The following is a 25,841-nucleotide window of genomic DNA, read 5'->3' as shown; positions in this document are numbered from 1 at the left end:
TCGGAGGTTATACTGGAGGTTGCATTCCTTAGCGAGCTTTCGAGGTTGACGCGAATTTTGCGCGAATTCTCGTGTTAAGTAGACATTCAGGGGCTTCGCTTGAGCATTGATCATCAGAAACATTGACAACAAAATCTCATTCTCAGTGCTCAATTGATTGTTACGCAAATACATTCAATAGCTTTTACTATCTTCATTCAGGATGCAACTATAGCGCCGTATATGCCGAGGTTCAAGCAATCCTGAATCCTGAAGCCTGAAGCCTGCACTCTAGCTAGATATTTGTCCCAGTAATCAAAGCAACTGCGTAATAAAAGCAACCAACTGTGTGCAAGTGCGGTAAGTGGTCATCAGAACAATGACTGATTCTGGTGACCGGCGGAGTCCAAATCAGTTTTGCTAAGGCCCTCTACTGTAAATAAAAAAAACCTCCACGACGCCATATGAACAACTCAAGCAATGTTCCAGAAAAAGCTGCCGCCCGCAAGCCCTGTTATCGGTTCACCTTTATCTCCCGTGATGCCGGCCGGATCAATAGTCGGTCCGAGAACAAACAAGCCTTAGCTCGACCCCAAGGGTGAATCGACCTCCCCTTCTTACCAACTCGACCCTCTCAATCGCACCTCTTCAATCTCGACACACCCAACTACAACCACCACCACCACCAATAACAATAACAATAAACCCGAATCGCACACAAGAGACAATGTCCACTCCCAAGAGCCAACAGTGTAAGATGAAGCCTCTATACCCAGCTATTGGGGGCGAAAGGAAAGGAAATGCTAAGACAAAAAGGCAGTGGACCTCTCGACCCTCACAACCCAACAGCTCTCACAGGTCAAGAAGCAGCTCGACGACGAGATCGAGCACCTGAACAACTCGCATGGCCAGCTGCGCCAGGCACAGGCCAAATTCCGCGAGTGCATCCGCAGTATCGCGGGTGGTGTCACGCCGAAGCTTGATGGTGCGTCGTTTTTTCCCTTCTTTGCTTCTCCCCACCTGTAGGCCACCTCCGGGAGGAGGGTTCTCGAAGATCGAGTTGCGAAGTTGGAATAGGAAATTACAGTGCGGATAGGAATTGGGCGTAAGATGATGTACACGATGGCTGACTGCAAGCAATTATATAGGCAAACCGATCTTGGTCCCCCTCACAACTTCCCTCTACGTGCCCGGCACTCTCGCAGATCCCAATAACGTAATTTTAGATGTCGGTACAGGTTTCTACGTCGAGAAGGTACGTTCTCATCCCCCCTCCCCCCATGCGCATTCCCAAATCATCACACTAGCTAACAAAATAAAAACAGACCACGAAAGACGCAACTAAGTTCTACGAAGCCAAAGTCGAAGAACTAGGCGGCAACCTCAAGGGTCTCGAAGCCATCGTACAAGGCAAATCCAAGAATCTTTCAGTCGTGGAAGATGGTAAGTCACAATCAGCAAGCAAGCATCTTGCAGAAAGGACGAAGAAAGTTACTGAGTAGAATTTTAGTGCTAAGAGAAAAAGTCCTCCAGGCGCCGCCTCCTGCGTCTTCGTCTGCTGCCTAGGAAGACCTCGAGGAGCGCTATGTAACATTTAAGACCTGAAAGCGAAAGGCAAAAAACGCCCATTTCGGAAGCACCTACTACCCTGGAATCATCTCCGCAAATGGCGCAAACTCAGCAGTAACGCCAAGAGTTGTGGGAGACTTCAAAGGAAAACTTGCAAAAATGGGAATAACGAAAAAGGGCCCCGACCATGGTATCCTATCGCATGCGATAAGGCAGGAAGTGCAGGAGAATGGACTTCAGCCGTGTAGGTCAGTGAACATGAAGTCTCATGCGGGCATCGACCGACGCCGTCCGGATCAGAGGAATCCTATCCCAAATTACAATTAGTCATTTTGAGCGCCCTATACCATACATGATACAAGCGTTAACGTACCTTCAGATACACTCTCGTCCGACCTCACCAGCTGCAAGCGCTGCTGCTCGAACCTGGAAAGCTCTCTGTTGGGTTGCCTTGACTAGGAGACTCTGCACGGCCGTCGTCTCTCTAAAAAATATCTCCAAGCCCGTCCAGTCTAGGCTGCTAGGAAACAGGTTGTTGAGACCAGATCCTCCAAAGTCACGAAATCTGCTTGTATTCTCAATCGACTCCATCCACTCGTCCCAAAGAGGGTGAAACATCGACACAGATGCCTCCATGACCGGTTCCCCTCTGGTACTAGTCGTACCCGCCCAGGATCGGTAGATGGCGATCTCAACAATGTAGCCGGAATCCCGTAACTTATACTGGATATCGCTTCTGACTACGATTTTGTCGATGCGGATTTGCGAGGTCGCACGAGGCTTCACTTGTGGATACTCCAGGCCAAGCTCATCCTCACGTACATCAGACTTGGCAGAGATGGAGTCTTTGATGAGTTGATAGATTCCAGATGGAATCGAGACAACCTCTTCGTCGGTCTTCACGTCAAGTTTGTAATCGATTTCCCTAATCATTTTTTCAGTACGGTCATCACCGTTTCTGCATTCCTTGAACTTACTTCTCGATATCAATCGTTGTCATCTGAATCAACTTGTTTCTTCCCGTTGTCTTTGCTTTGTCGCTCTTGTCATGACGGTAGAGATGAACAGAGCCAATCTGGTATACCAGGATCCCGTCCTCGTAGACCCTGTCAATTTCTGCCTCTACACGAAGGCCTTGGCCACCCGACGTGGTGAGAAAGATTACTTCGGTATCCTTGAACTTGATATCCCGGAGGTCTTGAGTACTGCCGTGAGCTGCAACGAAACGGGGGTGGTCTGATTTTACGATCTCGTCTTTCAACTTCATGACAATCTTCGCATCTCTGATTCTGCTATCATTAGCATAAACAGTGGGGAGGAAATCTGCGTTGAACTTACTTCTTGTCGAAAGTACCTGTCTGTCGCGGCTCGCCGACCATCTTGAGGAACTTTTCATAACTGACCGCGGAGGCTGCAAAACCCTTGTAGTATGCGGTAAGTTCTACGTGGCCAAACATGGTACGCATTCTCATCCATCCCTTCAAGGGCTCAATCAATTTCAGGTTCTTGATAAGATGGTCTTGGAAGCCTTTGCGATACTCCAGTACCTTGCGTCCGCGATCTTCATCCCATTCCTTCTTCTCAGTTGGCGACAGATCGTCTCCAGCCAGTTCCAAGAACTTGGCAAACTTGTCGGGGGCGGGTCGGCTCTCGCGTGGTCTGACAACTGTCTTCATCGCCGAACCATTTGGTGGGACGACAAAGTACACGTTGGTGGCCATGATCTTCTTGGCGTGTGCGTGCTGTACAGCAAGTCGGATGCCATCAATCACTGGCTTCAAGTCTTGACCAGGCACTCGCGAGCTGATGTTTATGCAATAACCTTCGACGTTGGACTCGATGAAGACACGATAATCGACTCTCAATGGGTTCAACGTCTCCATTCTCCACCCCAAAAGAGAGGTTGGGCCCTCGTTTGGGAGAGGCCACAGGTAGTAGGCCTGTGTTTCATAGGTTAGCGGTCGGCTTCTATCATCACTGTCTAAAGCGCTCACCATGGTAGCAAAATGTTCCTCCTGTGCCGGCGCCTTCATGAATTGGCCTCTGTCCTGCTGGTTCGCAGCTGACATCTCCTTCGAGACAACCTTTCTTCCTGTCTCGAGTTTCGGAAGTCCAGCCCATTTAGTCGCAGGGACGAGGTCGACTTTCTGGAGTCGCCCAGTGTAGCCATGCGTATAGGAGATCGATCCTGCTACGGAAGCGCGAGCAGCAGTCGCTGAAGAAGTCAGTTCTTTCTCAGCAAGAATGATGGAGTCGTTTCTTGCTTACAAGTACTAGCCATCTTTCTATGAGAGAATCGGGTATCAACCGTGCTTCCGCCGATCTCGCTACCGTGTTGGAATCGAGGTCCACTTAGCTGCGGGACGCTAGCTGATTGTGTAAGGCCTGGCCCAAGAGCTGCAGAAGTTGGAGCCTTTCCAGAGATGTTCTGGTTGTTGCCCTCTGAAGTAGTACGGACGCTTCCTACGCCTGAATAGGTACCACCCCGGCGTTGGGTGGTGCTGTATTTTTTACTTGCCTTGGTTGAAGTGCCTCTGAGATTGCCGCGCATAGTACTTGTCTTCGTTGGAGTGACTTGAGCATTGCCGTGCATAGAGCCTGGGCGGTTGCGAACTGCGTTTGCGTTTTGTGGCTTGCCCTTTGAGCTTGGGGTGAATCGGTGTGGAGGGTTAAATTGGACATCTACACCCGATGTGTTACGATAGCCAAGATTTTGACTAGATGATCTTGGGCCCGGATGGCCGTACGCCAGGCGATCAAAGCCACCCGGGGTGGTGTGGTTCTGGACATTTCTGGGCTGTTGAGCAGGGTTGTTCCCTTGGAAGCGATGTTCGCGCAAGGGGGCAATTGAAAGTCCTGGCGGGTATCGAGGAGCCGGTTGACCAGAGGGGCGAAGACTCGACTGTCCTTGAGGGTACTGAAGTACAGGTGGTGGGGGAGAGATTTCCGCGGAGGCAAATTCGATCAGAGGTCTGGTGTCGCCTTGGGTGGAGTCACGGTCATCTCGATCTTCTGCCGTTGAACCAGCTACAGTCAAATCATCGGCCACGGAGTCTGCATCCCATGCTGGAAGCTGTTAGCAATGAGAGGTGCTGTGACTCGAGCGCACCTACCACGGGCATTCTGGGTTTCATGGCTGCGGGCGGCTGTCAGCAAAGTTCTCACTGTCAGCTTGAGAAAGCTGTGCGCGGAGGTACTTACTCCTTCATCTTGGCAACTGGCACACCAGCAGCTATGTTGGTGTTGCTATTGCTGTTGGTTGTGGTGTTGTGGTGCTGTGGCGTTGTAGAAGGATTGACGGCGAGGTTGCGCTTAAAGCTGAGCTTGATATTCCGTGGGACGCTTAGGCCACCTCAACCCATCCGCCAAGGATGGCAATATCAGCCAGGCACAACCGAACCCAACACAACCGACCTGCTGGTCATGAAGGTGAATTCAATAACAAGAGCAAGAGCAAGAGCGGTAACGTGCGTTTTAACTCTACTCCGGAAAATGGACGGTGGCTCTTTCCATTCCTTTCCTTTCCTTTCCTTTCCCCTCTACGGGCACGTCAATCAAGGCAGCTGCCCGATGTGGAAGGAAGCCGCGAGTGCTGTCGGCAAAGTTGCTGCTTCCACGCTGCCATTTTGCTGCCACATCTCCACCCAGCTTCCCAATCTGCATGAAGCATGAGATGAGGCTGATGAAAGCTGTGGTTGGAGAGTTGCAAAGTTCGACTTTGTTCTTATCATCCGGCTCTTGTGGCTCCTCTGTTATGATGGCACAAGTAGGTTGTCAGAGGCTCTACTAAAGGCTTGAGGTTTTCTTAAATAATGGCTACGTATCCCTGAGACTAAGCAGGTCAACTTGAGAGCCAACACATTGGTCTCTCATAGCTGGCAGCTCTCATGGCACGTGGAGTAGTGTTTCTTGTTGGACTCTCAGCTACGGCTTGGGATGAAGAGAATAGTGTATATATATGGGGTGTCGATGAACTGTGGCTGCTCTCTTGCAGACATGCACACTCTTTCCCGTTGCGTTGGCGGCATTTCAGACAGCTCTCGGGCGATTACGAGAAGCTCACATTAAGCAAATCTCTGGCCGACCTCGTAACTAAGCAAGACGGACTCGGAGGATTTGCATAGAGTCATACCACAACCCGACGGGTCGAGGCAGACCTGATGTCCAGGCTAATCAAAGCAATGATAAGCCGGCGGTTTGTTATAAGAAGCGAAGACCCAGTCAACATTCAGCTATGGGAAGCATCGCTGAAGCTTATGAAAACATATCTTGAGCTTAAAGGTGGTGCGGCGGAGGCAGTTAGCTGTCAAGAAAGAGATGATGGCAAAAATCACCAAAGATGTCGCTGAATGCCTTCCAGAAAAGGAAGTAGAGGACGAGTTGGCTGAGGACTTGGAGCACAATTTCTGTCTCAACGGCCTTCAAGATCATTGTGGAAGCAGGGATTTCGGTGGGGGTAGTTTTGCTGTCATTTTCATTGTTGTTACGGAGAGAGTACGCGAGAACTAGACTAGTTCGCTTCTCTACTCCCTGGTATTCACCAGCGCGGTTTATGAGATCTATCTATTTGTCGGCCGCAGAAGGATTTCATCTTAGAAACATCCACCCCAGAATCTCGTCTCAGCTTCAGAAGATCCGTTCATCAAAAAACCCCCCCAGATCTTCCAAAGTCGAGCAAAAATGGCCACCGAGATAACCCAACCAGCTTCTCAAGATCCAATGTCGATCTCAGCCGCAAAGCCCGTAAGTACCTATCACCCATCTCCATCCAGACCTCCACAGTGATCCACTCGCTGCAGACTCTTCCGTGTATAGATACACCACCGCTAAACCCTCCTCTCAGAACCCATCGATGCCAGCCAACACCAGCACCAATACCAACACCAGCACCAATACCAACACCAGCGCCAACACCAGCACAAACACCAGCACCGCCCTCCGCGGTAGCGAAGAGCGCTCCTGGTTGTCCGACTACATCATCGACCTACTCTACTGCCAGCCATGCGTAGACTGCTGCTGTCCGAACAGCTAGGCTCTACTCACGAAGGGAGAAAACGAAAAAGGCAACGGGAGCAAATCTAAGGCTTGGCATTAGCATTGGCTGGCCGGCCGGCAGGGACCATAGCTCCTCGGGTGGAAATCAACAGGTGGTGGACTCGGCTGCCCCCATTCCATGCCCGGCTTGGATCTCATGTAGTTCATTGCAATGCTATACATACCACGCCGAAAAACCCTCTATCCATCTCAGTCTTCTCAGGTGTCAGTCAATCTTCGCTTACGTGTAAACAAGAGCAAGCACTCTGTAGGCTAGCTTACGTGCTTGGGGATCTTAGCTTATTCAGGCTTGGCTTAGCTGGCTTTGATATCCGCTCTCTGTATTTGTGTTTGTATTTGTGTGTGTGGGAGAGAGAAAGAGGGGTAGAGCCAAAAGGTACTCACTCACAGGTCCAAGGTATGCTATACTTCTAGAATGAGCGAACCGTCTTCTACTAACGCCCTAACAACACGCGGTCACTTACACCCAACGCCCTCTTCACGGAAATCGAGTTGCAGATACCTATCTACCTGCCTACCTGCCTACCTGCCTACCTGCCTACCAACCAACTAACCCCTATTCCGCCCCGTCCCTTTCCTTCCCCTTCCTTTCCTCCTCCTCCTCCTCCTCCCCCATACACTCTCCCCCACACTCAAAAGAAATCTCATTTTTCCGCACAGCGATTTAGATCACTGCCCCCCCCCCCACGCGGGACCGACATCTCTTCTGTATCTCCGTATGTATCATATCAAAGTATCACCGCCGTCACACAGAGAACTTCCACAAATGACAGGTGTTCCCCAGAATCCAACCGTAAAACGAGGAAGAGGGCCTACAGCTCAACTGCGGTGTAACACCATAGCTATCACGAGACGGGCCAATCAGTCCGACGGGCTTAATCTCTCTTAAGGGGAGATATGGTGTGGTTCGATCGACATCCGGAATTTGTCGTACGTTGGGGAGGAGGAGGCAAGAGAGAGAGAGAGACGGAGTTCCGTAGATCCTAATACAGTAGCATCCAAGATCAGAATTCAAAGTGCTTTCCTCTTCCAAGATCCTCCCTTATTGATCGTTTGTAATATTTATCATACATCATACATCATATATTACTCTCTGCGTCAATAACTCCCAAAAAATGGCAACATCTACTCCCCCAAACCCCCCCACCAGCAGCAGCAACAGCAACAGCAGCACCACCAGCACCGGCAAGAAAACCATCAACCTCGCCCTCCTCAGCGGCGACGGCCTCCCCATCTCTGGCCTCCTCACCACCTTCCGCAACGTCCTCGACCTGGACCTACAAGCCCATACGCCCTCCTCCTCCTCCGACCCACCGCTCATCCGCCTCCCCATCCCCACCGACCTGGGCTACTCCTGGCGACCCGACAAGGCCGCCTTCTTCCCACGCGGGCCCGCCTCCACCTTCTACCCGGCCTGGCTCGCCGTCACGGCCGCCACGCCCGTCACCGACCCGGGCTACGCCGCCGAGCTCCTGCGGATCCGCCGGGCGGTGGCCCTGCCGGACTCGCTGCTGAGCGGGCCGCAGAGGGAGGAGCTGCGCGCGAGGATCGACGCCATCGCTGCGCCCTACCAGCGGCACCTCGAGCGCTGGCTCGAGGAGAATGATATCGACTGGGTGGTTGCCGTTAATATGACCCTCTCGGACGCTGTGCCCGTCACTACCGCTCTCCACCGCGCTGCTGCCCAGCGCTGGGGCCCCGGATGCGGAAGTGGGAGTGGGAGTGGGAGTGGAACTGAGAGTGGGAGGAGACGCCCAGGCGGCGTCTTGTTCTGGGATCACGATCTGCTCAGCAGCTACGCCGTGCACGAGAACAACGAGCGCGTGTACCCGCTCGTACCCAACGAGTTCACGCTGGTCCCGCAGGACGTGCCGTGGCACGTGTGGGCCATCGTGTCGGAGGTGTTGGAGCCCGAGACGACGCTTTACCCCACCGAAGCGCGGGCGTTGGTGGTGCCGAACGTCCTGCCGATCCTGGGGAACGGCGAGGTAGCTGTCAAGGCAGACATTACGTTCCAGAGCTTTTTGGGGGATTTCGAACTGCTGGAGGGTGTCGGTCATGGCCGACCGGTTCTGCTCTGTCCGAATCGGATTTTCCCCGTTAAGGGTATTGAGATCTCCATTCGGGTGTTGGCTGCTGTCAAGGAGGCTTCTGTGAAGCGAGGCTTGCCGGCGCCGTATCTGTTGATTTTTGGCGATCCGGAGGAGGATCCTGCGTATGCTGCAGAGCTGCAGGCTCTGGGGCGGGAAGAGGGGCTGGTTGACGATATTCGGTTCCTCGGTGGCGTGCCGTTGTGTTCTGGGTTCAAGGGCTCCAAGGCTATGCTTGACGAGAAGGACCTTCTGCGGCTTGCGGCTGCTACTCATGGGGGTGTGGTGTACACTCCGAGCACTGCAAATGTAGAGAGCGTGGGCTTGGGTCCTGCTTTGGCCTCTATCGCGGGCCTACCTTTTGTAGTCTCAAAGTTCAACGCACTTCGGCAGATGTATGGTGATGATCTGCAAGGGGTGTTTCTGGATACCAGTGGTCCACAGGGCTTTGAGCTCGCAGCCGAGTCGTTCGTCGATATGATGGAGGCCTCGAAACATGGATCTGCGACTCGAGGTCAGCACATGGACTGGTCAAAGATGGCGCAGCAAAACAAAACTCTAATGCTAAAGAAGTTCCCACTCAGGCCGTGGAAGGATCTCCTGCTCCGTATGGCGGTTGATGGAGGTGTGGATACTCATCGGATCTTGGAGGCTCAGGCGGCGCTGGGAATTCTGGAGAGCATCGCTCCAAGAGTATAAACCAATACTATAATATAAACCATGCTTTTCATTGCGATGTACCACTAGAATAATGACATCACCATGAGCTAAATGGCTGCTGCTTTCTTCCGTACGGTCCATGGAGCTGCCCAGCCACCGCCATCGTTCAAGATTCAAGGGCGTCGTGAAAGCGGGCTACTTTTTTCCATTTAAGTTCACGAAGAGGCATTTCTTCCCCACATTTGGCTCTTGAACCATCCTCCTCCGCACGCCAATCCCAGTACTCTGTGATTCGGTCGTCTCCATAGGTTTTAAAGTTCATATTATTGTTCGCTTCCGCAGCCTGTATGAGCGCAGCGATGCCCCTAAGCCAGATAGTCAGCGATCGCAATCTCAAATTGTATTCAGGGAATAATCTTTACCAGAACAGTCCGGGAAGACCTCTGAAGGAATCTACTTCTTGGCAAAGCGACGTGACATCAATAGTGTCGCTACTTTCGGGATCACGGTACTTATTATAGGCCAGTGCGTATTCAGAAATGAATGCTCTCCGCATGGATTGGTTTGGAAGAAAGGTATAGTCGAGATCATAGCCACCCCATTCCGAGAAGTGGCAAGCGATATCGAAAGCGGCGGGTGCCGGCATGGCATACTCGAAGTCGATGAAACCGATGGCTGCATCTGTACCAGGGAGGACTGGCTCGCGCCTAAGAACGTTCCCAGCATGCAGATCGCAGTGCGAGAAGACGAGCTAAGAATATCGTCAGCGCGAAGCACAACACACAGTTTGCAGGGCAGTGTTGATCTCACCTTCGTGTCTGCGAACTTGGCCTTGAGAAACTCCGATTCCGCCAGAAAGGAAAGTTGTCTCTCCTTGTCTTCCTCCAACGCTGCTGGTAATGCCATGATCCACTTATTCAGGATAGACCAGAGGTTTGGAGTAGGTTTCTCCAAGCCAGATCCTCCCACCGGCACGCGTGCATGCCACTCCGCCATACAGCGCGCGACGGCTCTGTAGATGGGCGCCAGGTGAAGGTCAGTAACTCTGCACGTCACGCCAGCCGAGAATCCATAGATGTAGCCGTTCTGGAAGCGCGCAAAAATGGGAGGAACCAGTCTTCTCTGATGAAGAATCTGATGGCACTCGATTTCCCCTAGTAGGAAAGTCAGTTGCCATTCTCCTTCTCGAGTCGTAAACACGTACTCTCTCGGTCGACCAAGACGCTCTGGCTGTTTCCATAGATGCGGACGAGTAGCTCCGTGCAGTGTTTATCGACTCGGGTTACTTTGTACAGCTACGATAAGTATATGTGTTATATTAGCCCAGGTGACTAGGTTCGTGGTTTGCCCGCTGGGCTGGGTTCTTGGTAGAGATAGGTAGCTGGGTAGGTAGCTAGGTAGATTACTTGCCGTGTTGTTGACACCGCCTGTTAACCTCACGATCTCGATCGTGCCCGATCTTTTTTCCCAGTCTGGAATCAGAAGTACGATATGATACATCAGCGGCATGAGTTCCTCTGGCTTGTTTGGGTGCAGAGTGATAGCCAGCATTGGGAGATCTGGGATCGAGGGTGTGGGCTCAGCCATGTTAATTTGATGTTAAGTTGATGAGTTAATGAGTTGACGCTGAGTTGATGAGTTGAGGTTGGGCTTGAGGTTGAGGTTGCTGTTGCTGTTGCTGTTGCTGTTGCTGTTGCTGTTGCTGTTATTGTCGTTGCCACCTGCCTGCAGATTGATCCAAGTCTTGAGGAGGAAGCTTGAATCCTGATTTACTCGTCTCGTGCTTTCCATCTGTGTGACCATCAAATGTCTCAGGCCGGCCAATTCCATGGCCAACTGCAGGACTCAGGTACCTTCTGCTTTCATCATGGCCTAGGCCTATCAATCATGGGCAAATCCTGAGGGCTGTGGCTGTATACTCTGATTGATCATGTGAGGGGTTATATATACGCCCATATACATCATGTTTTCTTTTTCCTTTCCATCGTCTCCGACCTGAACTGGAGAGAGTGGATGATCAGTGGACAGGGCACAGGACAGTAGCCGAGAAGATAGCTTGAAAACGTCACGTGATCTGCTATTCTCCCCCACTTTCGAGAATCAATCAGACGTACAGTCGATCTGTTGGGCGTCAGATTCTCGTTTATATACGACCAACTGACTGACCAAAATATCCTTCTTTTTTCTTTCTTTTTTTTTTGGGTTTTTTTTTTCTTTTCTTTCCAAAAACAAGTCCAATGCCCTTGATCCTTGGATGTTCTCATATAGATCAGCTGACCTATTCAGCTGACCTGTACAAGCAGTCGACCCTCAAATTCCGATACATGAAAGCAAAACTTCATTCTCGATTCTAGAGACTTCATCTCTCCGTAAATCTATCTATCTATCTTCCAGAATGTCAACACACCTCGAGTCCCTCACCCGCGACGGCTTCGTCCTCATCCCCTCCCTGCTCACGCCCTCACAGATCGCCACTCTCCGCGCCGCCAGCACCGAAGTCATCACCACCGCCCGTGCTGGAAACTGGCCCTTCGTCCGCACCCTTCCCAAGCAATTCCCGCCCTGGCCCATCCCAGCCGGCGCAAACCCAGCCGAGAACGGGATCTGGGGCGTCCAGTTCCTCATGCACCCCCATCTCCCCAACTCCAAAATCTTCGTCTCAAATTACTTTTCCACGCCCATTATCTCGGTGGTCAAGGAACTCCTGGAATGTGACGACGAGGACTTGGTCATGGAGCTGTTCAATATCTTGGTACGGCCGGACCGGGATTTTGAGCTGCGGTGGCATCGGGATGATATCCCGTCAACCGCCACCGCGGAAGAGGAGCTTGAGAGGTTGAGGGAGCCGGCGTGGCATGCCCAGTGGAACCTGGCGCTGTGGGATGATGATAGCTTGATTGTTGTGCCCGGGAGCCACAAGCGAGCGCGCACGGAGATCGAACGGGACGCTGATCCGTTTGAGAAAGGCATTCCGGGGGAGATCAGGGTCCAGATGAAGGCGGGGGATGTGGTGTTTTACAATAATAATATCTTGCATCGAGGAGCGTATGTTAGTGGCAAGGAGAGGATGACCCTGCATGGGAGTATGGGCCATCGAAAGGGTAGTGTGCTGAGAGCGCGGAATGTGCTGCAGCATGGTATTGGAGAGTGGGTGGCGGATATCGATCTGAGTGGCTTGGAAGGCGAGGAGAGGAACAGGGCTGAGAGCATGAGGGAGAGGCTTATTCAATTGGGGGCTGATAATACTGATGTTGGATTCTCGCTGGAGGGGTGATCTTATATACCTACCACCCTCACAGACCCTAGCGGCAACTCCGCCCATCTCGGAATGGGCTCCATGTAGCGCGGGTGTAGAACGCAGGTATGCGAAAACACTTATCAATTGTATAACCTTTCATTCCTGGGTTTTCCCACACGAGAAACCCCTCGCTCCCGCCCCCCTTCAACTGGGAAGTAGAGATGATGATTTACTTACACTAGACTGAAAACGAGCGGAATAATTAATGATTATAAGAAACTCATCGCCCCATCACAAACCAAACCAAACTACTGCAAGAGCTCCCTTCGGTAGCACAGTTCACTCATTTTTTTGCCTTACCATTCGTGATCTATCTCCGAGCTCTGCTGGCATTCCTTCCCACGCTCCGAAAGTACATCGAGCAAGCTCAACCATCCCATTTCAAATCAACTACACCGAGATATGCACGCCCACTAACGATGCTTTCGATAGCGAGAATTGAAACGACGACAGTATGCGGAAATTTGCAAGTCGTTTTCGTGGCCCAGCGAGGCTGGAAATCCGTTCATTCGGCCTGTATGCTTGCTTGACAATTTTGCTTACATCACCAACACAGTCCACTGTTTCCAGAACATGATCTTGGAGCTGCTGAAGAATGCACTGGGCTAAGCACCTCAGTCGTGGAAGTCTTAGAGGTATGGGTATCCACGTATAATCAGAGTTGCCAGCCCCGGTCTCGCCCTTTGGTTCCTTTTAAGAGGGAGTCCTGGGAAGGAAGGCAGACCGCTAGAAAACTTCCCCAACTCGATATTAAGCGAGTGACCACAAATCAACAAAAAAAAAAAATCAAAATTGAAAACCTGCAAGAATAAAACAGAGTGGATTTTTTCCACAAAAATAATTAGAATCCAAAAATATTCCCCATTAAAAAAAAAGCCCCGCACATAAGTAGATGCGAAATATTCTGAGCCAAAATGTAATTCCGGCGTTCCAATTACCAGTTTGTCCTGAAGATGACCCTGCCTTCTGAGCCATCCCGCCTGCTGGATGAAAGTCACGAGAACTATCAGGGTATATCACTAAGATGCGAATTTTGTTTTTGCCTGCCGTCGGCGAGGGAGCGGAGGCCGTGCTCGCTGGCGCCTGCCTAATCGCAAACGAGGTGAGTGAATCTTGGAAAGATTTGCGATTTGATTTCCGTTCCCTCGTAGGAGGACCTCAGTTCCTAGTTCCTATAGAACCAGCGCATAATGGATCTCTCACAATAAAAACAATTGCACGCATCGACGGCGGACCGATTATCTTCGGCGCTACATACCAAAACCTCTCTTGCCTACCAGCTCTCGCAAAGATTCGCATCTCAGGGTAGTAAGTGGTACAGGACATCATATCCCGATGGCAAGCTCCGTCAAGCTCGTTAGGTTGGGACTAGACCTATCTAATCAATGAGCGGCTTGTATTATGGACATGTAGCAACCAATCGACAGTAAGATAAAGCCGTGACGGTGAGTATCCAGCGTAGCGCCAGAATGTAGTTATTTTCTCTCGAGAGCTGATCGACGTGGTTCGATGCTACGCGATCATATTGGCCCGACCAAACTCATAACTAAACCAACCCATCCTTACCAAAAACCGTAGTAGACCATTCACAAGTCTATATCGAAATCCTTGCAGAAGGCTCGAAATCATGATAGCTTACCAATCTCCAACATGTAGATTATATATGTGTTCATAGTGAACAGCAGCGTGGTCGCGCAACCGTACCATGCTAGGAGGGAATGAAGTAGTGTGTATGCCTTTACGTACCACCAAATAGTGCTGTACCATTGATCCAAGTGGCCACGTACATGCAACACTCGGCATATCCGACATGCTTACTATTTGTAAGTAGCCATTTCAGTGTATTAGAGCCATCGCATGTTACAATACACTTCCATCAATCAACGAACATGACGCACGAGCATGATCTTAAGCAGTCGAACTCAAATTTTCCTGAGCGCAGTTCATCGGAATCCGAATCCAGCGTGCTCAAATGGCTCCTGCACTTTTAGTCGGTTTGAAAAGGTTGATGCTGGTTAGCTTGCGCCCTGCGAGTCTTGATATGCACAAGGATAACCAAGACAAGCAGATATATGCTCGCGGCTCATAAGCAGCACCAAAGTAGGTATTGCACAGCCATATAAAAGTCATAACAAGACAATATATTCTTGAATACGAGTAAAGTTTAAGAAAGACTGTTGAATGTACTCCTCCTCCTAACCCCCTTCCCCGACTGGTCCATTAACGAGATCCCGGCTACCCTGTCTGTTGAATGCTAAAAATTATAATACAAGAAGATGTTGGCCTACGCGACCGGAAGAGTTACTGGCCTCGCCTGAAGAAGGATGTTAGCCGGTTTCTGACTTTGGGGTTTGGATCTTGAAGATGAGAGTCGTGTCGGAAGCGAAGATGAATGACCTGGAAAGATGGTGGGATCTAGACAACAGGGAGAACTTACGACTGCTGGGGCGGCGGTTGCGGCAGCTGCTTTTGATGCGGCGGCTTGCTGGGCCTGGATCGTTTAGCGAGGGCATGGGACAACATCATTGATGGATGACTTACTGCTTTCCAAGCGGCCCGGGCGGCGCTATAAGTGGTTGACGACTGATTGTTTATCAGTCAAGTCCGTGTCAGAGTTCAAGGGGGGAGTGGAGATGTGGTTTTTTTGGGCGAGTTTCCCAATAACATTTAGATATTTCGGGGGTGCTTTTTGAGCATGGAACGAGATTTAGACTTACATTCGCGGCGCCGGAAGAGGCAGTTGCGTTCATCACGCGTCCCTCTTCGAGCAAATTGAGGTCCTGGAGATAGATCGAAGCGATTTGCTCCTTAGTGAGGTCTGTTTTTTGGGCCGCGACTCCGGAAGCAGTAGCGGAAGCCTGTATCGAGTCAGATATATTTCACAGATCGGAGAGTGCTCAACTGACCGTTCCATTCTTTCCTGCAGCCACATTGGTTGAATTCGTCACTCTACTCACACCTATAGGCCCCTTATTTCCCTTATCTCCACCAGCCTCAGAGATTCTGTTTTCACTAGTCGGTGTAAGTCCAGTGGCCCCTTTATTTCCCTTCTTTCCACCAGCCTCAGCGGTTGCGTTTTTGCTAGTTGCTGTGAGCCCAGTGGCACCCGTGCCCTTCTTTCCGGTGGCGCTTGTTGCGGCTTGACTAGCCGTAAGTGTAGAGTTCCATTCATGGCCCTTGCCATTCATGGTAGCGCCTCCATTTGTTGCTGGCGAGTTTGCTGTGACTGTGCCATTGGTAAAGGCTTTTACCTTCCTTGGCGAACGACCGGTGATCTCAGCGACTGAAGTATGTTAGTATCCCGGGCGCTCGAGGAAGTAGGAATATTTACCATATGAATAAGGTGTTCTGGCCGCATTCTGGCTCTCTTGCTCAGGCAAGGCACGAGCAGAAACGACGGAAGCAGAGACCACAAGGAATGTGAGGATGGAGGTGAAGTTCTTCATGATGATGATTGAAAGTGCGAAATAGTGGATTGAGGATAAAATTATAAGCACGCCTTCTTTTGAAAGTTAGTACGTTCATGTGGTCACGACTCAGGCAGACGTACCTCTTTGAATACAAATAGCCTGCAAGTAAATAGAATGAATGGGTTGATGGAATGAAAAAGATTATACGGAAAGACTCTTGGTATCTTATAGGAGACAGAGAATCGATCGCGGAGCACTACCATCTCTATGTGCAAGGTCGTTTAAACTATCAGGATTGGATAGCTCGGTCAATAGACCAAGACTCGTCAGCTCACCGTCTCATAGCATAACTAGCTGTTTTGGAGACCGCTGTCAAGCTATCCAACAGACAGATGGCAAGCGAAGAGCGAGGACAAAGGCATGGGTGATCGGATAGCACAGAAAGAGAAGTCATCATAGCATAGCATGGCACGTATGCATACGAGGAGGCTCCTTAGACATCGTCCCAGCGCGTCGATCAAGGTTAGAGAAGCAATGGCTGCTCCAAGCTTGGGCGGCACGTCGAAACGAGGTGATGCTCCTCCGTATGTTGGTGCGGCTTTCGACGATGGCCGGGGGGCCGTGACAAAGCGGATGCTGAAACAGATACAGCGCCAGACAACATGTCATAACAATAACTACTATGAGTTGTATCTCTCGTCTGCAACCGGGAGCGTACTTGCCGAGTTATGAAATATTGCTAAGCTAGCTAAAAGCTCATCGGTTGGAAGATCGGTTACCCAAAGCGACACATAGCGGATTCCCACAAAATGCCAGGTGTTTTTAGAAATAATCAATCTGGCAAATGAGCTATTGAAGATCTTGACACAAACGGTTCTCTTCAAAGAGAGAGGTACAAGTGTTAAGGTCAAAGATTAGATCGATGGGGAAAGATCCGCTGGTAAATTCGCTATTGTTATCAAATCCTCTGTCTTATGTCAATTGGGAGACTCCCTGGGGCAGAGTGAGTTGATCAGGAACAGAGGACGTATACAGTGTTGTGGGCACAATGCCGACAGTATCCAATAATCATGTTGTTGTTGATCTTGTTGCTGTTGTTGTTACCGAGGGTTGTTACCATGGCTCCAAGTTGTTGTCGTTGCCCTCAAGGACCCGTTGAAATTGAGATCTACGAACGTCCCGGACCGGGATCCGGTCGTGCGACGGGCTTTGATTCAGGCGGCCCGTGATTCGCTCCCGTGCCCGTGCCCATCCATGCCAGACCTCGGTACAAAACTAGGTCGGTGATCTAGTCTGACTCGATCAGATCTCTCAGAACTCGACATCGACATCGAAAGTTGGCCACCCGACTGTTAACAACACAACACCACACCCGGCCTGGCAATGCCGTGACCTTCAAACATGGCCTCCTCCAGATCCGTCACTGCGATTCTGCAGCGCAATCTGCTGAGGCGGAATGCTACCAGAGCTGTAGCCCAACTTCCACGATTTTTCCAATCCAATTCAAGCCTTGCCCGCCCCCGCACAAGCTTCCCTCCAACCCTGGCCCACTCTCGACCTTTCTCGATCACAACTGTAAGGAAATTTGCGGATGTCAATGAGGACTTTGATCTCAAGTCAATTGATCGGGAGAGCGACGAGGTCGATGTATGTATTGTCGGTGGAGGTAAGCTCTCTGGGAAGAATGCTAGCAAGCCCTCCACTAATGAACAGCAGGTCCTGCTGGTTTAAGTGCCGCTATTCGTTTGAAGCAACTCGCAAATGAAACTGGCAATGAGGATTTCCGAGTTTTGCTGCTGGAAAAGGCAGGAGAAATTGGGGCGCATATCCTTTCTGGAGCGGTCATCGAACCTACTGCAATCAACGAGTTGATACCAGACTGGCGGGCAGAGGACAATGAGAGCGGATTCAAGGATGTCACACCGGCTGGGACCGATAAAATGCGATTCCTTACAAAGAGAAGCTCGATTCCCATACCTGCCCCGCCACAAATGAACAACCACGGAAATTATATTGTCAGTCTGAACCAGTTTACCAAATGGCTAGGAGAGAGGGCAGAAGAGATTGGCGTAGAAGTGTATCCTGGATTTGCTGCATCGGAAGTGCTGTACAAGTCGGACGGGTCAGTAAAGGGTGTCGCCACCAATGATTTAGGTATCTCGCGGGAAGGGAAGCCCAAGGATAGTTTCGAGCGAGGCATGGAATTCCACGCCAGGACTACACTTTTTGCAGAAGGATGCCACGGAAGTCTCACGAAGCAAGTGATAAAGAAATTTGATCTACGAAAAGATAGCCAACCCCAAACGTATGGTCTCGGACTGAAGGAGGTGTGGGAAGTCCAACCAGAGAAGTTCAAGAAGGGTGAGATTACACATTCGATGGGTTACCCCCTGCCGGCGGATACATACGGTGGCGGATGGATGTACCACTTTGGAGACAATCTCGTTAGTATTGGGCTGGTCGTTGGGCTAGACTACCCGAATCCATGGCTCTCTCCATATGGCGAGTTTCAAAAGATGAAGCATCATCCTCTTTACAAATCTGTTCTAGAGGGCGGAAAATGCATCTCATACGGAGCACGAGCCCTTAACGAAGGCGGTTTTCAGTCGATACCTAAAGTCGCTTTCCCAGGAGGTGCTCTGATCGGCGACACAGCAGGTTTCCTTAATGTTCCCAAAATCAAGGGCACTCACACAGCCATGAAATCTGGAATGTTAGCTGCAGAGGCAACCTGGAATGCTCTCAGCGCAAGCGACAGCGGTACAATATTCTTGTACGAATACGAGGACTCCCTCCGCAACTCCTCTATCTGGAAAGAGCTCAAGGAAGTCCGAAATATGCGTCCCTCCTTCCACACCCCGCTGAAACTTTACGGCGGCATCATGTACTCCGGTCTGGAAGCATATGTTTTGAAAGGCAAGATTCCGTGGACGCTCAGCCACAAAGGTACCGATGCTTCGGCTACAAAGACAGCGGACCAGTGCAAGAAGATTGAGTACGAGAAACCAGACGGGAAAATCAGTTTCGATATCCTGACGAGCGTGAGTCGGACGGGAACAAACCATGAGGAGGATCAGCCGGTGCATTTGCAAGTTAAGGACTGGGAGAAGCATGCTGCTATGGAGTGGCCAAAGTACAAGGGTGTGGAGAACAGGTTCTGTCCGGCCGGTGTGTATGAGTATGTGGAAGATGCGACGAAGGATATTGGGGTGAGGTTTCAGATTAACGCTCAGAAGTAAGTCTTCCTATCGCTCATGGCGGGTAAGTGCTGACAGGCGGTAGTTGCATTCATTGCAAGACTTGTGATATCAAGGTTCCGGATCAAGGTAAGCTCACTCAGATCAGAAGGCCCGGTAAATGCTAACATTGGCTAGATATCAACTGGAGCGTACCCGAAGGCGGAGGTGGACCCAAGTATTATATGACATAGAGTTATTCGGAATGTTGAAGTCCTGTGTGTTCATACACACACATATATATATACGTCAAAAAATTAGAGGCAATACACGCAAGGATTTCTCAATCATAATCCAATAATAAATTTAATCCACCTCACCACTTCTCCGGAAGTAGTGACACAACTCTACCACAACACCGGCTTGCTAGCTCCAAATATCTAGTCAATGTGTACTGTGGTTTGGCATCGAGCATTGATTCGTCCACGACGTTAGGTTGGGCTCGACTGGTCAAGTTTTTTGCTTGAGGGAGAGGGCGTTGCTGCTATCCGCAGCTCTGCTGCCATCTTTACTATCCTTGCCAATTCATATCCGGAGACTCCTAAATCTCATACTACATATGATAACAAGACAATTGCTTGACGCTAACCTTGCGTTTTGCACGAGTATGCAACATGTCTTCGCATTGCATAGCGCCTACTCCGCGAGACGAACAATGGGTTTTTCGCCGTAAATCTGAGCATGCGAGCCTTAATCACAAAGAGCCTTTATAGTTTAGTTCTTGAGGGGTTCAGAAGCGGCACTGTATTTCTGAGCAAGTGAAAGTATGGCTCGTTCAAGAAAAGGATGGATGCGATTCAATAGGGAGCTCTCTGCCACCTCCCATTCGCTATTCACACCCAGCGTGCTTTCCTCCTTGCTTGCCTACGCCCCCATTCGCTTGTTTGTATTCGGGCCCTCGAGATTTTTCCAATTTTGGATTTATGCAAGCTTCTTCTCCGGATCTCCTCCGTACTCAAGATGGCTTTCAGTACAGTGGCTGCCTACATGTTTCGCGTGGAGATTCAGGTCAGCCTCTAACTCTCTCTAATTCTAAGGCGTGCGCGTCTCGCAAGCATCGTGACTGCTTAATGTTTCCAGCCTCTCCTTCCCTTTCCCTTCTCGTGCCATATGATCTGATCTTCTGGTGGGAAAGCAGGTCAGGAGCCTTGAGCCCGCCCAATTGAGGTGTTGACAGCGCTTTCAGAGTCGACAGCAAAGAGCACCCGTGGTGGCGTCCCGAGTTAGGGAGTAGCTCATCAATTGTTCACTACTATCCAGTTATGCTTCGTTGTCAAGGGGGTTCGGTCTCTGTCGTATGTCCTGCCCAATGTGCTGAGAGAAAGTGGCCAGCATTTGATGTATGTGGCAATAACCTATACCCAGTTATCTCTTGGCTAATACTCCTGGTCAGATCTATGTCGAAGCCCGCGTCTTTCAACGCAACAGCTATCTCTGTTGGCGTTATCCCTAGCGCGGTATTTTTTAAAATTTGTGTAGAAGGGCTACGGCTGATCTTACAGTACAACAGATTTGATACCATCTAACTTTCAGCATTCACGAGGTTCGGTCTGTAAATTCGGATTTCCAACGGCAACTCGTTAGATATTTTTGAAAGGAATAGACATACGTACGCAGATGGACGGACTAAAATAAAAAACCGGCGTATATCTAAGCTTAACTTAATTCATGACCCGTTCCGGCGTAATATTTCTTTGCGGCCTGGAGAATAGACAAGTCGGATGACCCTCAAGCATCCTAAGGGGTGAATCTCCGTGGAAGGAGGTTCCCAATCTCGCTGATATGATGACTCCCGCACCAATTCAAGAAACCGACCGTGATTCCTCTCGAGACTCCGCTCATGGCTCTATTCTCATGCTGCCAGCCTGCGCCTGCATGTTTCCTACAGGGAAAATAGTCGGGCGTCCTATATATGATGTGCGGTTCCCGGGTGACGACAACAAGTGCAGGCTCATCTCAATTCATCTATAACCACTTCAATTACCAACACTGCTCTAGGCTGTCTTCGTCCATACCACCACCAGCACGAGGCAGGCACTTCCGTGCGACTGGAACCTCGAGAGCTTCTCCTTGGTCTACTTTTCCAACCCCAAAACCCTGGATACATAGCTCGTGGAAGCAAAGCCACCTTCAACCCTTCTCGATACCGATACAATGCGTGGTAGGTTCTAGACTACGGTGTTTGCAGGTTTTAATTTGATAATATGGATTTGCTCCATGGGGAACGGCGCGTGAGAATTCGCCATGAGGTTAATGTGCAGATTCTGTATCAGTGAACGAGTGGGATAAAGGGTATAGATTCTACAGAGGCTTAATCAGGGTAGATAAAAAAAGGGGGGGGGGGGGGATAGGCGTCGCTTAAGGGCTAAAGAGGCCAAGCTATTAGGGCGTCGTGAAGCGAGGCTAAATCAACATGTTCTCAGGTCCGCAACCCCAAGAGGACACTTTTAAGTCTTGTCTGTCAATCTTGAAAACTGCCTGGGAAGATATTAGAGTTTTTAAGTATCATAACTGATCTGGAGGTGCCTGATGAGTTGTTATTGCCTCCAGCTTTGATAAGTGATAGCCAGGAGCTAGCTCGCTTCGGCAAGCCTTTGGACCAGCTCCAACCAGACTCCAAATGCACTTCTAATTACCTTTCAGTACTGAAAGATACTCATTGTAGTAACCAAGTCCTTTGTAGGATATAAGGTGACCCGTACCCTGGTTGTTTCGACCAGTCCTAAGAAGTGATGCCTGTGGCTGGTCGAAGACTCCACCACAACTGATTCTTTTCGACTCCCCTCGAAAAGATACTACCAATCGAAAAGTCCTGCAACCTGCTGAGTCTTTCTGACTTATCTAGCTTATCTGATGGGCTTCAGGGCAAGCTTAGCGCGTGAGGCTAGCCTTGCAGTGCACACATATAGATCTTCGCGACGACGCCAACACCATCAACCACTCGCAACGCGTCGTTTGCGACCCAACCACAACCTCCAGTCTTTGGGAGCTTGCCAGTCATCTATCCAACTCTCTTGCTCGTCTTCAAAGTCATTCGCTTCTCAAAAAATGGCGCCCGCGTACTTCGCCGATTTCCATCCGTTCGAGAACCTCCTCGTCACGTTTGTGGGCTGCAACATGTTCTGTGAGGAGGAGATCGATATCTCGGTCGAGGCCATCGAGGACTTGATTGGAGTCATGGAGAAGGTGGCGTCCCAATTGAAAGAGTGCGCAGTGGATGAGTTCCCTCGCATCAAGTCGGAGCATGAGCACGCCATCAAGCTCTTCTTCTGGACCATGAGCTGCGACTGGATGGTCTGGGAGCAAAGGTACACTCAACTGAAATCACTCAACGCAACTCACCCAGACCGACCTGCTGATCATCCCGATTTGCTAACAGTGTAACCACCAGCATCTACGACAAGCTGTACGAGGTCCTGGGCGTGATGAAGCAGCCGGCCAACAATTTCCAGCAGCTCTTCCCCGTGCTCCCGACGCTCGCTTACGGCATGAGATACTTCCTCCGAGCCATGATGCCCGGCTTCCACGACCCGCGCGAGCACCGCGAGCTCTTTAGTAGCATGGCCCGCATGGCGGCCCAGCTCTACGATGAGACCTACCGCGACCACCCGACGCACGAGTGGGAGAGCTTGCCCGACGCGCACCCGATCTTCGGTCTCGGGGGCTGCATGCACCACTTCCAGGTTCACGACGGCATCAGGATCGGCTTCCGCATCGATCCGGCTTACGTGCAGGAGAATCAGGAGTGGGATAAGACGTGGAAGGTTTTCGGCCATAATGGGGCGGAGGTGGGAGACGTTTGGGCGTGTCAACATGCGCTGTTGCGAGATTGTGTACACGGTAGGCACCCCACCTCTCCCTCCCTTCCCTCCTCAAAGCCATAATTGATAAAAGGAAGAGCTAACCCCGCCACAGGTGATAGGCAATCGGGGGTTTCCGGCAACAGAGAAGAAGGTGCTTGGAGCGTGGTCGTCGGTGACAGACAGGGACATGTTGACACTGGTGACCGAATCATCTACGAAAGCGCTGCAACCTTGTACACCGTCGCCGCCGGGTGTACTACACCCAAACGGACCGGGGCAGCTACTCTGTTCAAGTCCGCATCCCAAAAGAAGCCCGTGAGAGTCTTCCGAAAAAGTGGGAGCTGCGGCCGGGTTGGGTATCCCACCAAAGGACTGCGTTATGACGGCCTCTACGAGCCAACCTTGGGGGGGCAGAAGCCCGAGCTGAAGCAGAATGGTGATCCCACTGGTAGAACCATCTTTCTCTTCATCCTGGACCGCTTGCCGGGACAGCCAGGCATCGCTACCAATCGTCCTACCGCAGCTGAGGCCGCCGTCTTTGGGGAGGTCAAGAGGGCTGCTGCTGAATTCCTGGAAAGCTAAGGGGAGGGTTCTTGAATAGTAGGTCTCTTCATTCAACATGTACTTTTAGAAATCTCGAGCGGGGATCATCGCAGTGAGAGGATGGTCGGGCCAAAGAAAAGCTCATGACACCTGAATGGAAAGCAAAGTGATGCCTCGAGAGTTTTCGGACCGAACAATCGACTTGCTCTATGCTCCTATGGCTTTAGGCATGTACTCCTCCTTCAGCTTCCCAAGCCCGATTCTCGGCTCGTAGTTTTCCACGTCGAACCCACCAAAGTCCCAGACCGTGTAACTCAGCTGGATAAGTCTGCCCCGCTCAGCCCATATCCGAAAGCCTCGCTGGATTCGAAAGGCGGGAAGCAGTTCTCCTGGCTGTTGGCAGAGCCAGGATTGGCAAGTTCGTCCCCCGTCACGGTGATGGTGTAGCGACCATCGTAGGAGTCCCAGCCGCCAAAGTCAAAAGAGACAGACCAGGAGTCGTCGAATTCGGAGCAGAGCGGCAGGTGATCTCCGTTGATGATGGCCGTGTAGTCCATGCCGATCGATGTGTAGAAGTCGTCAATCAGCTCCGGAGGCACTAAGATCCTTCCCATAAGAGATTCCGAAAAGCGGGAAGTCAAGCAGTCCATTCTGCATGAGAGTGTCGACCAACCTTGTGGCATTGCTAGCGGCTATGTCGCTGAAGGCCAGACCGAGGAATCCATCGGCAGGCAGCCATCTGTAGGAGGTGTCCGCGACACAGGAAGGTTTGCTGCCACGACCACTTGGTACCTGGACGCTCGGTTGCAGTCTCGGGTCCGGAAGGGGTAGATTTCGACGTTACACTGAAAACATCTGCTGATGCGCTTCCAGCTACGTAGTCGGCAATGTTCTGAATCTCTTCATATAGAACTTGCTGTATCGACGTGGAGGATTCCGAGGCGTGGCGTTGCGGCTTCCTTCGACCTTCTATACATTCTCAGTAAAGCTCGGATGAGCTGTTGTCACTCCATGCCAAGCTCGCGAGGCTCACAACTCATATGTGGAGATCATCATCCGAAGGGGATCCCGTGGTTGCCTCCGTAGATGGATATCATCTACCCAGGGTCGTGAGGCTGATACATCGATGCGCTACGATTGCGCGCTGTGTAAAAAATCAGAGAGGAATGTTATCAAAGAGTTCTCACGCTCAAGAGCTAAATATCATGTTGATCGCCAGATGTTTGAGCGCAGAATCACAGAAATATTTATCGTCCAGGATAAGGATTCGATCTGACTTCCTAGTTGTTGTGATTTCCGCCAGCATGGATTGATTGATTGATGGAGCGGCGAGAAGCTCTCACTGAATATATATATAACCTTGCCATCACTTCTCGATAAGTACCTAGCACCTTCCAGAGAACGGTGAACCGCATACCTAGTGAAGCCTTCCAGTGCACGTCCTTGAACGAGGTCTCGCCAAAGAAATAGGGGTTCGTCAACATCGACTTGTGAGATCGTTGATATAACTCGAAATATGAATTACACTATCACAATCTCACACCTCCAGTAGGACTCCAATCACCAGAAAACAGGGCTAGTTCGCTTGAGTTTATATATATATTGATGACTGCATTGCCTCGGCGAGGACTTTCGATGAGCACTTCTTTCTCTTCTCCGTGTACTTTTGCATCCCCTTGAGAAGAGTATGTAGCCGCTAGGCCGAGAGGTCTGATGCCCTTTGAGGTACTACGTATTTACCATCGTCGTCGTCGTCCTTGCCCTTACTCGTCTCTACCTAGTACCGGTATCACCTCCCAACTCAAATTCATCATTATAATTATACCACGGTACAGGCCTAAGTATTACCCCCTGAAGATAGGATAACCAGGGTGTCTAAAGTGGAAACCATACTTCTGAGGCACCCTCAAGGTACTGTACGTACTACTAGTAACATTTAGGCCTGTACCATGGTAGTAGTATTACCCCTCAAGACTAGGGTAACCAGGGGCTTAAGCACTGTAGTACAGTAGTGGAAACCAAACTTTTAAAGCCCCCTCCAGGGCCCTCAAGGGGTAACAATCACGCCGGTACCGCGGTAATTGTACGTACTACGTAGTAGTAGGTAGTAGGTAGTAAGTTTATAGTTGCCGCATAAAGTTCGTAAATCTAGTACTGTACCTACTGTACCTACACAACCTTAAAAACCCCGGGTTAAG

At 50.6% G+C, this 25,841-nt stretch overlaps 10 protein-coding genes across 10 annotated transcripts; 6 read left to right on the top strand and 4 right to left on the bottom strand.

The window, feature by feature from the left end:
* Positions 1 to 706: 706 nt before the first annotated feature.
* On the top strand, positions 707 to 1,545 carry L3040_003439 (uncharacterized protein; the record flags this gene model as incomplete). Its single annotated transcript, XM_007293840.2, has 5 exons — positions 707 to 731; positions 800 to 964; positions 1,128 to 1,234; positions 1,305 to 1,422; positions 1,490 to 1,545. The coding sequence occupies 5 exons, from the start codon at positions 707 to 709 to the stop codon at positions 1,543 to 1,545; spliced, it is 471 nt and encodes a 156-aa protein (XP_007293902.2).
* A 378-nt stretch (positions 1,546 to 1,923) lies between these two features.
* L3040_003438 (uncharacterized protein) lies at positions 1,924 to 4,757 on the bottom strand (the record flags this gene model as incomplete). The annotated part of the gene is made up of 7 exons (XM_066154474.1): positions 1,924 to 2,473; positions 2,526 to 2,837; positions 2,887 to 3,488; positions 3,543 to 3,763; positions 3,817 to 4,614; positions 4,662 to 4,684; positions 4,750 to 4,757. The coding sequence occupies 7 exons, from the start codon at positions 4,755 to 4,757 to the stop codon at positions 1,924 to 1,926; spliced, it is 2,514 nt and encodes an 837-aa protein (XP_066012432.1).
* Positions 4,758 to 6,228: 1,471 nt separating this feature from the next.
* On the top strand, positions 6,229 to 6,580 carry L3040_003437 (uncharacterized protein; the record flags this gene model as incomplete). Its single annotated transcript, XM_066154472.1, has 2 exons — positions 6,229 to 6,291; positions 6,392 to 6,580. The coding sequence occupies 2 exons, from the start codon at positions 6,229 to 6,231 to the stop codon at positions 6,578 to 6,580; spliced, it is 252 nt and encodes an 83-aa protein (XP_066012431.1).
* Positions 6,581 to 7,718: 1,138 nt separating this feature from the next.
* Positions 7,719 to 9,392, top strand: L3040_003436 (uncharacterized protein; the record flags this gene model as incomplete). The annotated part of the gene is made up of 1 exon (XM_007293838.2): positions 7,719 to 9,392. One exon carries the CDS (start codon positions 7,719 to 7,721, stop codon positions 9,390 to 9,392), a length of 1,674 nt encoding a protein of 557 aa, XP_007293900.2.
* A 127-nt stretch (positions 9,393 to 9,519) lies between these two features.
* L3040_003435 (uncharacterized protein) lies at positions 9,520 to 10,940 on the bottom strand (the record flags this gene model as incomplete). Its single annotated transcript, XM_066154471.1, has 5 exons — positions 9,520 to 9,718; positions 9,776 to 10,104; positions 10,164 to 10,507; positions 10,558 to 10,648; positions 10,764 to 10,940. 5 exons carry the CDS (start codon positions 10,938 to 10,940, stop codon positions 9,520 to 9,522), a joined length of 1,140 nt encoding a protein of 379 aa, XP_066012430.1.
* An 808-nt stretch (positions 10,941 to 11,748) lies between these two features.
* L3040_003434 (uncharacterized protein) lies at positions 11,749 to 12,627 on the top strand (the record flags this gene model as incomplete). The annotated part of the gene is made up of 1 exon (XM_007293836.2): positions 11,749 to 12,627. One exon carries the CDS (start codon positions 11,749 to 11,751, stop codon positions 12,625 to 12,627), a length of 879 nt encoding a protein of 292 aa, XP_007293898.2.
* A 2,308-nt stretch (positions 12,628 to 14,935) lies between these two features.
* Positions 14,936 to 16,097, bottom strand: L3040_003433 (uncharacterized protein; the record flags this gene model as incomplete). Its single annotated transcript, XM_007293835.1, has 6 exons — positions 14,936 to 14,965; positions 15,089 to 15,142; positions 15,193 to 15,234; positions 15,369 to 15,509; positions 15,558 to 15,934; positions 15,983 to 16,097. 6 exons carry the CDS (start codon positions 16,095 to 16,097, stop codon positions 14,936 to 14,938), a joined length of 759 nt encoding a protein of 252 aa, XP_007293897.1.
* A 1,365-nt stretch (positions 16,098 to 17,462) lies between these two features.
* L3040_003432 (uncharacterized protein) lies at positions 17,463 to 19,491 on the top strand (the record flags this gene model as incomplete). Its single annotated transcript, XM_007293834.1, has 4 exons — positions 17,463 to 17,727; positions 17,778 to 19,296; positions 19,344 to 19,387; positions 19,436 to 19,491. 4 exons carry the CDS (start codon positions 17,463 to 17,465, stop codon positions 19,489 to 19,491), a joined length of 1,884 nt encoding a protein of 627 aa, XP_007293896.1.
* Positions 19,492 to 22,345: 2,854 nt separating this feature from the next.
* Positions 22,346 to 23,682, top strand: L3040_003431 (uncharacterized protein; the record flags this gene model as incomplete). The annotated part of the gene is made up of 3 exons (XM_007293833.1): positions 22,346 to 22,605; positions 22,689 to 23,137; positions 23,213 to 23,682. 3 exons carry the CDS (start codon positions 22,346 to 22,348, stop codon positions 23,680 to 23,682), a joined length of 1,179 nt encoding a protein of 392 aa, XP_007293895.1.
* Positions 23,683 to 23,957: 275 nt separating this feature from the next.
* Positions 23,958 to 24,293, bottom strand: L3040_003430 (uncharacterized protein; the record flags this gene model as incomplete). Its single annotated transcript, XM_007293832.2, has 1 exon — positions 23,958 to 24,293. The coding sequence occupies one exon, from the start codon at positions 24,291 to 24,293 to the stop codon at positions 23,958 to 23,960; it is 336 nt and encodes a 111-aa protein (XP_007293894.2).
* Positions 24,294 to 25,841: the final 1,548 nt, after the last annotated feature.

This window comes from Drepanopeziza brunnea (genome assembly GCF_022702325.1).
Source record: "Drepanopeziza brunnea f. sp. 'multigermtubi' strain 214-2 chromosome Unknown ctg4, whole genome shotgun sequence".
NCBI classification, from domain to species: domain Eukaryota; kingdom Fungi; phylum Ascomycota; class Leotiomycetes; order Helotiales; family Drepanopezizaceae; genus Drepanopeziza; species Drepanopeziza brunnea.
The sequence above is the reverse complement of the archived record's forward strand: the minus strand, read 5'-3'. Positions and strand labels throughout refer to the sequence as shown.